The sequence below is a fragment of the Scyliorhinus canicula genome, chromosome 13, assembly GCF_902713615.1.
Source record: "Scyliorhinus canicula chromosome 13, sScyCan1.1, whole genome shotgun sequence".
Lineage (NCBI taxonomy): Eukaryota > Metazoa > Chordata > Chondrichthyes > Carcharhiniformes > Scyliorhinidae > Scyliorhinus > Scyliorhinus canicula.
In genome coordinates, this window is record NC_052158.1 from 158,639,213 (window position 1) to 158,654,586 (window position 15,374).

The 15,374-nt window shown below is 42.4% G+C and overlaps 1 protein-coding gene across 1 annotated transcript in view; it reads right to left on the minus strand.

The window, feature by feature from the left end:
* The window catches only part of LOC119975672 (deleted in malignant brain tumors 1 protein-like), a 238,242-nt gene that overhangs the window by 100,349 nt on the left and 122,519 nt on the right, over positions 1-15,374 (minus strand). Inside the window, 4 exon segments of the mRNA XM_038815454.1 lie at positions 5,909-5,956; positions 6,039-6,125; positions 7,820-7,951; positions 14,211-14,516. Coding sequence (XP_038671382.1) covers positions 5,909-5,956; positions 6,039-6,125; positions 7,820-7,951; positions 14,211-14,516 — 573 coding nt within the window.

Consider the following 15,374-nt stretch of genomic DNA (forward strand, 5'->3'; position numbering starts at 1 on the left):
TGGTGTTCCCCCACCACTGGCCCCAACCGCAAGAGCATTCCAGAAAACAGTCGGTTTTGACAGCAAAAAGAGCACCCAAATGCCAACCCGAGATACCACAGGGCAGTAGTCAGGGGAGGACACCAGCTTTCATTCACATCTGTTTCCAACAACCCAATATCCCAGTGACACTCAGCTCCAATAAGCATGGTAGTGATGAATCTCCTGGGGCACGATCTCCTGTCTACCACACACTTTGTAGGGGTGCATCAGGTGGAGGTACGAACCCCCGATGGGGTGGAGGCTCGGAGGACAGCCCGACCCAAGGGAATAGCTGTCGCCCAGAAGGCATTGTGGCTTATGGAAACTGCGGTCCCATCGATTATGGAAAAGCAGACATACAGTGAGGGACTATATGAGGGATTGTCAGGAACTATCAACCGCCTGCAGCTGCTGTTGGAGGGGCCCAGTAGTCTGCAAGGGAAGGAGACTGTGCCAACCATGCGTGCTACCAAGGCCATAATCACACAGTAAGAAGTCTTACAACACCAGGTTAAGGTCCAACAGGTTTGTTTCAAACACTAGCTTTCGGGGCACTGCTCCTTCCTCAGTGCTCCGAAAGCTAGTGTTTGAAACAAACCTGTTGGACTTTAACCTGGTGTTGTAAGACTTCTAATTGTGCTCACCCCAGTCCAACGCCGGTATCTCCACATCATGGCATAATCTCACAGGTAGTGTCCACCGTGAAGCCCTTGGGGGTGAATGGACCGGCCATGGGTGAGAATTTTCAATGCCTGGGGCATTCTTTTCGGGCATGGCTGAGACACAGGGCAGGGCTGCCCTGTCACAGACATCTGTGTACCAGGGCCACCGGACATTATAGTGGTGTTCCAGAGCTTGGCCCAGTCACAATGGTCTATGGCTGAGGGCACATTGGCTGACCGGACCCAAGACCAGAGCGAGGTTGCAAAGCCACAGAGATTAGGCACAGTCCCAACACCTTGGGATACACCTAGTCGTAGTTTTAAGGCCCATGAGGCCTGGAAAGTAGACACTAGTAAAGTTGGCATGCGTGCAGCACACAGTATAGCATTGGGAGCTAGGCCTCAACCTATTATATCTATGTCGACCTGTTAATTTCAAAATAAACACCTGTGCACAAGAGCTCCGACGTGCCTCAGTGTTCTGTCATAACGGTTTGAGGGATGGACTGGGTGCGCCTAGGCTGGGCTGGCTGCAGATGAGGCACTGGGAGAGCTGATGAGTGGTCGTTGGAGGAGGGCACGGGTCAGACCACAGGTTGGATACCGGCCATTGCCCCGGTAATCCATCCCCTTTCCTGTAAACCGTAACTACTCTCCCAGCACCCAATCCCCACCTTCGCCAAACTCAGGGTTTGGAGGTGCCTTGTTATAGATTGGAGCGATGTGTGCAGGGATCACTGAAGTGCACGGTGGAAAGTGATACCAATGTCAGCAGTTAAATGTAGTGAAATGATGTGGAGCACCAGAGCCCATCGACGACTGAGCCATACAATCCTCCATTCCATGGACCAGACCCGATCTTTCTGGCTACCCCAGAGCCATCATCCCGAGTGAGGCATGTCAGAATCCCGGACGGACTTGTTGTGTTGTGACGGGTATTGCAGGGAACGTGATTGTAGGAGGGGGTGATCGTCTGTGAGGGAGGGACTTTGTTTGGGGGCTGGGATGGCATGCTTCTGCCGTTAGCCTGGCCGCCTGCAGTTGATTAGGCATACAATAAATCCAGCTCATGGCCGCACATCAGTTGCACGTTCATCGAGTTGAGCATCTTTCGCTTTGGGGAGACGGGTCTGTCATGTCTCACCTCCCCTGTCTCCCTCAGGAGCACTGTAATTATTTACCAATTTCTTTTTCTTTTTATTTATTCAAATTAAGGAGTAATTTAATGTGGTCAATCCATGTAACGCGCACATATTTGGGTTGTGGGGTGAGACCCACGCAGCCACGGGTATATGTGCAAACTCCACATGGACAGTGACACGAGGCCGGGATCGAACATGCTTGTCAGCACCATCAGGCAGCAGTGCGACCCACTGCAACACCGTGCTGCCGCTTGTTTCATGATTTTTAAAATCACAGGTGAATTTCGCTCTTGATAATTCCTCCTGGCTGAAGTGAAGCATCGTGGAGGCCACAGATGTTGTCTTAAACAATCCTTGATTTCTATCATCAGCTACGGTTGGACTACTTTCCTTGGTACGTTTTTGAGCAGTAAAATCATGCTTGTTTGTTATAAACTCGGTCTTAGGCCATTAGATGTTAGTCATGAACTTGTGTGGAGCAAATGTTACTTGACACTTGTCAGCCTAAGTCAGTACATTGCCTGGTGTTTCTATTATTGGACATGGACATCTTCTGTATCTGAGGAGTCAATAATGGTTCTGAATGCTGCACAATCGTCAGAAAACATCCAAACTTATCAACGTATCATGGAAGAACGGTCATTGATGAAGTAGAGGAAGGTGGTTGGGCCGGGAACACCATGAGGATCTCTTGGAGCAATGCCCTGGAAAGAAGATGAAATACATTCTGCCTCCACAACCAACTTGGTGGTGTGCAAACTAAAAGCTACTTTAATTGTTGCAAAACGCTTTGGTGAAGCATGATGTCATAAAAATTGTAAAGGTGTTCCCTGTGGAAAATTAAATGAGGAAATTAGACATTGTGTTCAATGCCAAATATATTTCCTTCATTCCTGGTTGAATATAACCCCCGTGATTTATTTCAGCTATCAAATCACAATAAATTAATTTTGTAATGTTATTTGTATTGTTTGAAAACTTCAACGGCATTCGTTTCCTCTGGTAAATAATATCAGCAATATTATCAGTACATCAAAGAATAATATTGCCCAAAATATAACCTGGGCAATTTAACTGCTCCTGGTTCTATGTGGAATGGTGGAATTTCGAAACGGGTTGATGTTACAAATTGAATTATATATTTCATTTTCAAAACCCTGTGTATGGATACATAATAAATCATCTCATGCTCCCCTTTACTACTTCTTGGCCATATTGGTTACTAGTCATAAGATCCTTCAACTTTATCTCATTAATTTTGAGGCCAGTATTCCTGCCGGTGCACTGTTGTGAATTACCACCGTTAGCGACAATATACAAATTTGTAATTTGTTTTCCAAAATCAAAATGGATTAGACTTTTGAACAACTCATTTTATTAATGTAATAAGTATAAAAGACATGTACTAGCATTGAAATAAGCAACTTCAGGCCGTTGTTACCAATGAATATTGGCGAATTAGTTAGCGGCTTGAAACATATTACCCGTTCTGATTTGCTGTATTGGACATTTACAAAACTAAATTCCTATTAGAGCCGCCAGACGTATGTATGTAATTTTCTCCTCCTCAATGTAACCTTGTTCAGATTATATAATTCAAAATATGTTAAAATGCAGCTGCTTTACAATAATGTTAATGCCATTTTGCTCAATAGTGTTAACTTATTTACTGATCAGTTCTGCTTTAGTTCTCGTTAATTATGTAATCTCTCACGTCTAGATTTATACTTGCTGCATTGGTTTACCATTTTACGAACTAAAAATACAATTAAAATTGTGTTGTTCATTCGGTATAACCATTGCCCTGGATCTGCTTTAACTAGCATTGAAACATTGATGTACAAACTGATGCTTTCCTTATAGGTGGCTTATTTTCCTGGCTATATCGGAAATTCAATAAAACTCTCAGAGGTATCAGAGATTTATTTTTTTCAAGAATAAATTATTTACAAGACTATCTTCTCTAACAGAATTAAATTTATTGACAATCAAAGGTGCTTGATAGCAGCATATAAAGAAGAAAGAACAAAGAAATGTACAGCACAGGAACAAGCCCTTCCTCTCTCCAATCCTTAACCGACTCATATACAGCTAATAATAATTGTTTAATGTCACAAGTATGAAGTTACTGTCAAAAGACCCTAGTTGCCACATTCCGGCGCCGGTTCGTGTAAGCTGTTATCGGAATTGTAGACATGCGAGTAAAAATGTACAGCCTACAGTATGCAGCTGGAATTTGTACGTTCAGTACGGCGGATCACACTAATTCAACGGTCCATTGATAAATCTATTTTATAACTTTTTACATTTATTATGGCACTGAGCAACAGTTTGCCTTAGTGGCAGTGAAGTAAAATCAACCTTTCATGCAATTTGGTATCTGCTGATCGACGCAAGCACATGGTAAAGTGTATGACTAAAGCTTTCTAAAACAATTGGCCAAAGCTTGGGAATAATAGCATGCAAAATCACACCAAACTATAGCCAAAGCTAAACTATATTCATTATAGTTTTCATTTAGGTGGCTGACCCCAAAGAATATTCTGACTTTGAATCTGCGTGCACACGAAATTATCTACTATTTTATTTCAACAAATTGTCTTTTAACAACTAATATATCGGCAGCATACAACTTAGTCCAAAGCAATGTAAACCCGTAATTGACAAGTGCAGTATAATGTGAAACTTGCGGTGATTGTTCAAATAATAGTAATTCTCACTGCTCCCTTAAAAATCAATGAACATTTAAAAAAATTAATGAACATCTTCATTTTATCTTCTGAATTAAGAATCACATACAATAATTCAACCTGAAACGGAAAGTATATACATGATTAAATGACGAAAGTAAAGATATACATCAAAATTAACACAGTTTAAAGTGAAACTCTATGTAAATGAAAATCGCTTATTGTCACGAGTAAGCTTCAATGAAGTTACTGTGAAAAGCCCCTAGTCGCCACATTCCGGCGCCTGTCCGGGGAGGCTGGTATGGGAATTGAACCGTGCTGCTGGCCTGCTTGGTCTGCTTTAAAATCCAGCGATTTAGCCCAGTGAGCTAAACCAGCCCCACTGTGAAAAGCCCCTAGTCGCCACATTCCGGCGCCTGTTTGGGGAGGCTGGTACGGGAATTGAACCGTGCTGCTGGCCTGCCTTGGTCTGCTTTCAAAGCCAGCGATTTAGCCCTGTGCTAAAACAGGCTAAATCTGTTACATGATCAATTAATATAATGTTAACATTATCATTCTTAACATATTTTCAGCCATCTCTCAATCAGCAAATGACCGAAATTGTTTTGTTTGAAAGGAATGATTCCTATTGATTGTTGATTCCAATAAAATGCACTAATAGCATCAGGGCAATGGCCCGTAATAACCAAACATTGGGATTAATTTACTGCAAGATTCTGTAGGTACGGAAAATGTGGTTTATTTCTATTTATTTGTGTTGAAGCCATGTTAGCGGTTTCATGTCCTTTGGACTAGATGCAGTGGTAACAGCATTCATCTGCATCGTGTACAGGAAAAATATTTTCTTTCCACCCATTATTTATGTGTCTTCTGTTACTTCCAACATTGGAGCATAAGGCTGCTCAGAGTTGTGATACTTAAGGTGCAATTTTGTAGCTCGAACGTTCATGCTTCGCGCAACGCCCAGAGGGTGTTCCGAAATTCCTTTAACTACGCAAACTATGAAAGTAGGATAGTTTAAGCCTGAAGGACACATTAGATTGATACGCTTACCATCACTAGGGTACCTGGGTAATAATTGTCCTGATAACTGCTTATGGTCTCAGATGGAGTGCCCAATAACTCTCCAACGATATAGTAAATATGATTAATTAGAAGTTATCTCTCAAAATTATCAAATTTTCTCTGCATGGAGGCCATGTTAATAAAATGGGTCCGCGCTAAAACCAGTTCATGGTTCTGTTACTGTGTGTTTTAAAGTTTTTTGTCTTGCTATGAAGGTCTTCCATCATTTTACCCCTCAATGCCTCCTGATATGGGGAATGACAACGTGTGACAGGGTCTCAAATTGGCCTACCTTCCAATTTTATGTTTTCCCATTCATGTTAATCGCTGCCTGTATAATATTCCAAGATGCTCAGTGAACTGTTAGAGCGGGAATCTACAAATCAAACACATTTTAATCATAAAATGTATGTTTTTAAATGAAAAGTGCCATATGCATGAAGATTGGAGATATTTACCTGGGGCTGGTCTAATCTCGTCAATGTCAATCTCTTCATAAACAGGTTCAGGAAATCCAGTGGCAGAATTCTGCCTTGTTCTCTGATCTGTAGAACCAAGGACAGATAATTACAACTGAGGAACCGCCAATAGTTATGTACTTTTTATATAATTCTCCTATTCTTCTTTCAAAGTCTTCTTATAGTTTCATTTACAAATGGCCAGTTGTTGGAATTCTCATATGTTCTCTCAATTTCCAATAATCAAACCCTGAATAACGCTGCACCCTGAAAAACTCTCTACACTCTATCGTACTGTTTAAGTTGAATGATAGTGGCCAAACTCATTGACGGCGAAGGATCGGCATCTGCTATGATCTTGCCACTCGAACTTGGAATGAAACCGATTACAGGACCTATGAATTCTCGCTGTAGAACTCTGCCTACACTGGCTTTTGTTTTGAATGGAACAATTACTGAATATACTCGCGCAACGGACTCGTTGCCGACTCACGATGATGACTACACCACTATGATGTGGAGATGCCGGCGTTGGACTGGGGTGAGCACAGTAAGAAGTCTTACAACACCAGGTTAAAGTCAAACAGATTTGTTTCAAACACGAGTTTTCGGAGCACACCTCCTTCCTCAGGTGAATTCAGGAGGTGTGCTCCGAAAACTCGTGTTTGAAACAAACCTGTTGGACTTTAACCTGGTGTTGTAAGACTTCTTACTGTACACCAATATGGGTTTGGAATCCTGCCTCTTGCTGGGAGGTCCTGTCATATCCACCATTGCCTATTTCTGTCAATAAGGAATCATCTTCACAATCGCGTGTACTTGTGTCAGGGAACTCCATGGTTGCACTTCAAGGAATTCAAGGCACCTTAACCTTCAAGGGACGAATTAACTGACACCTCTTTCAGATGCAGCTCCAAGTGTTTCCCATTCTGTAAATTCCAAGGCAACAGCCTTGGGAAGGGGGCAAAACAATATGCATTTTCAGTTTTCAATGCAACGCATCGGAACTTTACATTTCTCTGTTTCTAAAAGGAAATACGTCGTTCTTTTCATGCAACCGATTATCAGAGCTCGCTCTGGATGTCATGATTATGCATTTATGGAAGATTAGAGTTGACTGGTTTGACTGATTACCGCACAAGATCCATCCGTGCAACATTATTTACTTCTAATTATATTTTTCTGGAACTTAGACTTTTCACAGCTTCTACGTCCATTCCAAAAATAGATCAACTATTTTGAGAAAATAAGGAAATCACAAAAATGTGGAGCTGTTACGAAAATAAGCGGGCTGTTCGACTCATCGTTTTTGTGTGGGCCAATAACCTATTCCCACTTTCTAGCTTTTGGTCTGTTGTTTGTTAGTTCCAGCACATATCAAAGTGCTTTTTAATGCCTTCACCCCAGTTTGAGAACACTACCACCCCACCACCACTACTCTCTGCTTGAAATTAGTTCTCCTCAAATTCTCATCAATCAGAACTAATTCCAGCATGCACCTGGCTATTGAGTTCTCGCCTCAGTGACAGTGGTTCTCCATATCCAATCCACATCAATCCCTCATTTTCATATACACATAAACGTAATCTGCTTTAAGCATTCTCTTTTCGACAGTAAAGCAACTAATGCGGACCCAAAGTTTCCTCCAGTGCGATCATTTCCTTGCCAATAAAAGTTAGCCAAAATTGTAACAATAAACTGTATGGCTAGTATATCTTTAATATGAGCAGGAATATAACTTGCCGTTTCAGATACAGAACATTAATAACTCATTTACCAACCTTTCTGGAAGCTTCTCTCCAATTCTCTGACGAACGCAATCGATACTGCAATGAAAAGAGCAACGAAAATGCAAGGGATGATGAAAACGAGGATTCTCTGCTTGTTGAAAGATGCTTTGTCCTGCACATGGCCTGTAAGCAAAAGCTTTTCGTATTAAAACAAGGAAAATATTCCCCGTGCATTCCATTCACTCACTGTTAAAAGTGCCTGATCAAACAAAAATGCTTATGGGTAAAACCGTGCAAGAAACAGGCTACCTCACATAAGGCATGTTATTGCATGTATTATGACTCATTTAAGTAATAATTTATTAGTTACTGAGTTAAGTAATCAAATCTGCATATCACACTTTCTACTTCTATGCAGTTCGTGCACGAACTCAAACTGGCATTATCCATGAACTGCACTGACAGTATAGAAATAGTTTCGTTGAGACCGGACAGGGGCTGTGCAGAAATGGGAAAATAATATACAATAACAGGGCTGGTACCATGATGAAAGAGACATATATCTAAGTTTAATGAGAAGTTGGCAAAATAAAGCTTCTTGATCGGGACAAAAGCTTGCATCTTGACGTTGACATATTAAATGAATGAGCAGAGCTATGGCAAATGGAGCTCAATCGTTTTATTAATTCGCGAGTGACGGGCAATCCTGCTTTGGAGGACAATTATTGACCGCCCCTATATGCCAATGGACCGAAAGGGAAGGGAGTTAGGAAGGGAGTTCCAAGAATTTAAACCGGCGTCTGTCAAGGATCAGCGAAAGCGTTTGGCTGGGAGGGTAATTGGAAGATGTTGCTGGTCCCATTGTAATATTCTGACATCTATTCATTTTTAGGCTCAGTGAAGAAAAATGAATTTCACTCTGTAAACTGAGTTTAAATGAAATGGTTGTTTGAATTTCGGCTCGTTAGAATTCTTTACAGAAATATAAAGATGTAGAGATGCCGGCGTTGGACTGGGGTGAGCACAGTAAGAAGTCTTACCGCACCAGGTTAAAGTCCAACAGGTTGGTTTCAAACACGAGCTTTCGGAGCGCAGCTCCTTCCTCAGCTGATATAGTAGTTGGGTCTGTCCCACAGAACGAGAAAAACCAGAAAATGTGGGAGAATAATGGCAGAGAGTCTGGAAGGCAGTTGCCCTGGAGTCCTCAACGTCTACTCCCTACCGAATAAGTCTGATGAAAATAAGGTGAAACGTGGAAAACAAATGTTCTGCCGATTACCACGTACGGTCTGCCCATAGCTTTTGGATCAGTTCTCTTCCGTTTTAAATACCACGTGGAGGAAGCACTGAAGGTGTTGGAAACGCAGAATGCACTCTGAGGGGGGACCTCCAGGTACATCGGCAAGAGTGGCTCAGATGCAGTACCACAGACCTTGCATACAGCACCCTAAATGACATAGTTGGTAGTCTGAATATTCGCCAGGTGGCACGTGATCCAGAAAGAGGTAACACATGGTTGCCCTCATTATCACCAATGTTCTTGCCACATGTGCATCTGCCTATGTCACTATCGATAGGACTGACCACGGTCCTTTGGAGACGAAGTCCCCTCTTCGCATTGTGGAAAGCCTCCACCATGTTGTGTGGCACTACCAAATGTGTCAAATGTGATAGACTTCAAGCATATTTAGAAAATCAAGGCTGGAAAACCACAAGTCACAGTAGGCCATCAACAGCAGCAGAGTTGCACTCAAGCCCAATTTGCAGTTTTCTGGCCCGGCATATACCCAATCTATGATTACTATCAAGCTAGTGGTTCAAACCTGTTTCAATGACTACTGCAGAAGGGCACGCCAGGAGCAACACCAGGTATAACTAAAAATTAAACATTGACATGATGGAGATGCAACACAGACTGCTTGCGTACAAAGCATAAGCAGCAAATAATAGACAGATAGAAGCTCTGCAACCTTCCCAAGTCCAACATGAATGATGAGGTTAAGTAAACAACTGGTCGGAGAAGCGAGCTGCATAATTGTCTCCGTCCTCAAAGAAGAACAAGTTCAGCATATCAGTGCAACAGATAAGACAGCAATCTTCATTCGGAAGAACCGAGTGGACGATTCATGCCGGCCTCCTTAGGTGCTTCCCGAATCACAGGTATGAATCTTCAGCCAAATAGATTCACTCCAAATAATATTAAGAAACGGCTGATGATACTGGTCACTGCAAAGGAGATGGTCCCTGAAAATATTCTGGCCTTGCACTGACGACTTGCGCTCCAGTATTCTTGGCTCAAAGGAAGATGGTTGTGATTGTTGAAGGTCATTCGTTTCAGCTGCAGGCCATGACTACAGGAGTTCAACGTGGTACTCTCCAAGCCGCATCATGGTCAATTGTTTAATTAATGACCTTCCTCCCATCATGCGGTCGAAAATTGGATTTGATTTATTTTATCTGGATTTGATTTATTGCAGTCCAGACACATCGTTCCATACATGAAAAAACACATATAAATAAATACACAACGTACACACGTAGATACAGGTATTGGGTGAGCAATTGTCGTACTACTCATAGCGAAGATCTGTGAAGAGATTAGTTCAGTCCATAAGAGGGTCAGTAAGGAGTCTGGTAACTGTCGAAATAAGCTGTTTATTTTTAACTTGTGTGTGTTCTCAGCCATTTGTATCTCCCGTTCTATAGAAGAAGTTGGAAGAGAAAATAAGCCGGGAAAACGGGGATTTTGATTTTGCTGAAATGCTGAGATTGGTCAGCATTTTCTGTTTTTGTAATGTTATGGGGCACTGTGTTCAAATTCACCATATAATCTGGAATTAAAATGAAACCACTGTCCAGTGTTGTTTTAAAACATCTGCTTCACTAATTTACTTCAGGGAAGGAAATCTGTCATCCATAACGGGTCTAGCCTATATGTGACTCTAGATCCTCAGCAATGTAGTTGACCTTTAACGGAAGCCTTATGTAGCAAACAACTATAATTACGGATTGAGAATAAACGCTGGCCCAGACAATATGTCCAGATTTCATGAATGAATAGATTTTTTTCAAGCAGCTGAGGAGCTCCTTAAGCAGTATTCCTGGACTGAGCTGATTCACATCCAACAATTACAAGCACCCTCTTGATGTGCTGGGTGTAACTCTAACAATGTAAAATGTTTCCCGACTGTTTAGTTAGCTGTTGTTGATGTCATGCTCGGTCAAATGTTATCTTGCCGTCAAGTGTAGTCACTCTCACCTTTCTGACCTCTTGACGTCGGCCCTTTTTTACGATTGGTCCAAAGTTATAATGAGCTCAAGAGCTGAGTGGCGAGGGGGCAACCCAAACTGCGGGTCCCCATATTTGCAGACAAGACTTTGGGGAAGGAGGTGGAAGGCGGTGTGGTTCACTTTATACATGTGCTTAACGGTTAGACTACTTGCTAAATGGTGAGAAGGAACCAAATGTGGCAGACGTTGTGGTCCGCTTGGCAATGAAGAGCGCATAAACGGCTCCATTATCCACAAGCAGAACATTCAATGTGCTTCACAGCCAGTGAAGTACTTCTGGAAATAAGACCATAAGACCATAAGGCATAGGAGCGGAAGTAAGGCCATTCGGCCCATCGAGTCCACTCCACCATTCAATCATGGTTGATTTCAACTCCATTTACCCGCTCTCTCCCCATAGCCCTTAATTCCTCGAGAAATCAAGAATTTATCAATTTCTGTCTTAAAGACACTCAATGTCCCGGCCTCCACCGCCCTCTGTGGCAATGAATTCCACAGACCTACCACTCTCTGGCTGAAGAAATTTCTCCTCATCTCTGTTCTAAAGTGACTCCCTTTTATTCTAAGGCTGTGCCCCCGCGTCCTAGTCTCCCCTGCTAATGGAAACAACTTCCCTATGTTGTAACCAATTTGCTTACAGCAAGCTCTCATCAAAACAGTATGATATTAACAAAATAAGGTTTTAGTGACGATGCTGGAGGGATAAATGTCTACCAGGATACCGAGCTAAACCCTTGCCTTGTTTCAAATAGTGTGCGAAAATTCTTATATCTACACTAGAGGGCAAACAGGGCTTCAAGTTTAACATCTTGCCAAAAGGCGGTACGAGAGGGGCCTTCAAATTCCTGTAGCATTCGGGCCAGTCCTCAGACAGGAGCGATGTGTTCATGATTAACAGGTTGCACCTCAACTGACCTGGAACCAATGCTGTTGCAGGAGGTTAACTACGACTGAGGCGGGGGAGGGGAGAAATCAATTAATATCGTAGTAAGATAAGCACCAGGATGAAGCACGACAGAGGAGAAGCAAGCTCTACAACGAAAATTGGGACAGGCAAACAATACTAAGTGTGCCAGTGACTGATGGAAATGAGGCTACGATAGCAGAGGACCTTGAGATGATTTTTATCACTAAGGAAGTAATGATGGGCAAGCTAATGGGGCTAAAGGTAGACAAGTCTCCTGGCCCTGATGGCATTCATCCCAGAAGGCTAAAAGAGATGGCTAGGGAAATTGCAAATGCACATGTGATAATTTACCAAAATTCACTAGACTCTGGGGTGGTACCAGCGGATTGGAAATTAGCAAACGTGACACCGTTTTAAAAAAAGGAGGTAGGCAGAAAGCGGTTAATTATAGGCCCGTCAGCTTAACTTCGGTAGTAGGGAAGATGCTGTAATCAAGGAAGAAATAGCGAGGCATCTGGATAGAAATTGTCCCATTGGGCAGACGCAGCATGGGTGCATAAACGGCAGGTCATGCCGAACTAATTTCGTGGAATTTTCTGAGGGCATTACCAGTGCAGTTGATAATGGGGGAGCCGATTGATGTGGTATATCTGGATTTCCAGAAAGCTTTTGACAATGTGCCACGCAAAAGTTTGCTGCATAAGATAATGATGCTTGGCATTAAGGGTAAAGTAATAGCATGGTTGGAAGACTGGTTAATTAATAAAAAGCAAAGTGTCGGGATTAATGGGTGTTTCTCTGGTTGGCAATCAGTAGCTAGTGGTGTCCCTCAGGGTTCAGTGTTGGGCCCACAATTGTTCACAATTTACATAGATGATTTGGACTTGGGGACCAAGTGCAATGTGTCCAAGTTTGCAGACGACACGAAGATGAGTGGTAAAGCAAAAAGTGCAGAGGGTACCGGAAGTCTGCAAAGGGATTTGGATAGGTTAAGTGAATGGGCTGAGGTCTGGCAGATAGAATACAATGTTGATAAATGTGAGGTTATCCATTTCGGTAGGAATAATGGCCTACTCCTGCTCCTAGTTCTTATGATCTTATAAATAATGATTCCGAAATTACAGGGATCAGACAACGGTCAGATGTGAAGAGCTGCAAGTTGCATTTTAGGACATCTCGATAATTGCACATAGCACGCCAATGAATAATAATACTCGGTATTCAGGAAAGATAGTGGTGGAGGGAAAAGGACAGGAGACGCTTGCGTATTGATCAAAGAAATAATTTAAAGAGATAGAGTGCCATTTTATAATAGATAGGTGCTTGATTGCCGGCAGAGACGCGATGAGCTAAATGGCCTCTTTTCTGAGCTGTAAGACTCTATGACTCAATATGCATTTTTTAGTGCTTGGAGTCCACGTACAGGAATCTTTAAAAGTAGTGGCCAGGTGAAAATGTAATAAGCAATGGCACAGACTCGCAGAACTGTACGATGCATTCACCTTCTTATTATTGTAGCTAGGACGTTGTGGTGTGGGACGCACAGTAAGGGTGCATTTCACTAAATGTGCACTTTTAACCCATGTTATGAATCTGGACTTTCTTCATCTCGTAACATCCTCTAATTAGAATAATCCTTTCAGAAGACCATACTTTTCAATATTAAAATGCCTCCCCGTTGACTAGCTTGCTAACAAAGCAACCACAGATGTTTCATTTGTTTCAAAGCATCCTGATATGGACATTTGGATCTTTTATGGAACTCGGACGAAAATTTACAAAACGCATTCGCGTTGCCCCTGGAAGTTTCTGCCTTCCTGCGGATAATAATCAGGATCTCTTATTTCATTTTGCATTGTTTGCACAAATTCACCGCTGCAACGCTATTTACATGACAATTCACAGCGAACATTTGACAAGGAATTATACATAGAGATGTCAGGTTAAGTGGCCAAAATCGTGGACAGAGATAAATATTTTAACGAGGCAATGAAAGGGAATTTAAGAGTTGAGACATGTGTAAAGCGGTGGAGAGGAGCGGGTATTGAACGTCCATGCTGCTGAACGCACGATGGGAATGGTGAAACGATAAGAATCAGTGTTGCATAGAGGGTCAGAACTGTAGAATTATTCGGGTTGGTAGGACAACATAAGGACACAGACATGGAAGGTGCCGTGGCCACGGAGGTATTTGAAAGCAAGCATCTGAGTTCCACAGTAAATGTTCAAATAAATATCGCTCACCAGAACATATCACATTAACGTCTTCTTTATGTGTACAGTCATTATCACCCATCGGTGAAAATTGGCAGTCCCACAGGAATAGTTCACTCCCCTTGCATTTAACCTCGTCCATCCAGATTTTGCTCTTCCCTTTGTCGAATAGCATCTCTCCCGGTGTCCACACTGGTTGCCCACAGTTTAATTGTCGACAGACGACAGCAGCATCGTTCCTATCCCAGGAATCATCGCAAACCGTTCCCCAAGCACCACTGAAGAAGATTTCGACTCTTCCCGAACAATTATTGAATCCTGCAGCCAGCTGCAAATCTGAAACAAACGATAATGTGTGAAAAACCGACACTTTAACTTGCAGTTGGAAGCAATTACTCTATTGCGTCTGCCCTGTTCTGAATAATAACGAACTAATAATGTTAGACGACACCATGTCAAAAATACTGGTAATATCCATGACCAGGGATACTTTGCGCGGATACATAGAACTCAGCTCAATTGTCTTCATGTATAGCGGGAAACTTTACAATCTAGGAATTACACCCATTTAACAACATACATGTGACGATGCAAAGGAATTGATTTATTATAATTTGCCTGCTGGAGGCATTTGAAATCTTTTTTTTTCTTTCTTTTTTAAAAAATAAATTTAGATTACCCAATTATTTTTTCCAATTAGGGGGCAATTTAGCGTGGCCAATCCACCTACTCTGCACATTTTTGGGTTGTTGGGGCGAAACCCACACAGTCAGGGGGAAAATGTGCAAACTCCACACGGACAGTGAGCCAGAGCCGTGATCGAACCTGGGACCTCAGCACCGTGAGGCAGCTGTGCTAACCACTAGGCCACCGTGCTGCCCTGGCATTGGAAATCTTGATGCGCTCGACATGCTCTGCCACAATTCAGAATAGTAACTTTAATGCTTTCAGAGAGAGGGCATTTGTATTTCTATTCTTCGGATTTAGGTGGCGATGGATATGTCAGTATTTGTTTCCCATCGCTTGCGAAGGTGCCCTTGATAAGGTAGTGCTGAGCTGCCTACAGGAAGCACTGCAGTCCACCTGGTACAGGTACACTCACATTGCTATTCAGGAGGGAGTTCCAGAATTTTGACCAGCAACACTTAACTCATTATGAGAGGTATGGACAAGGTGGATAGCAACAAGCTTTTT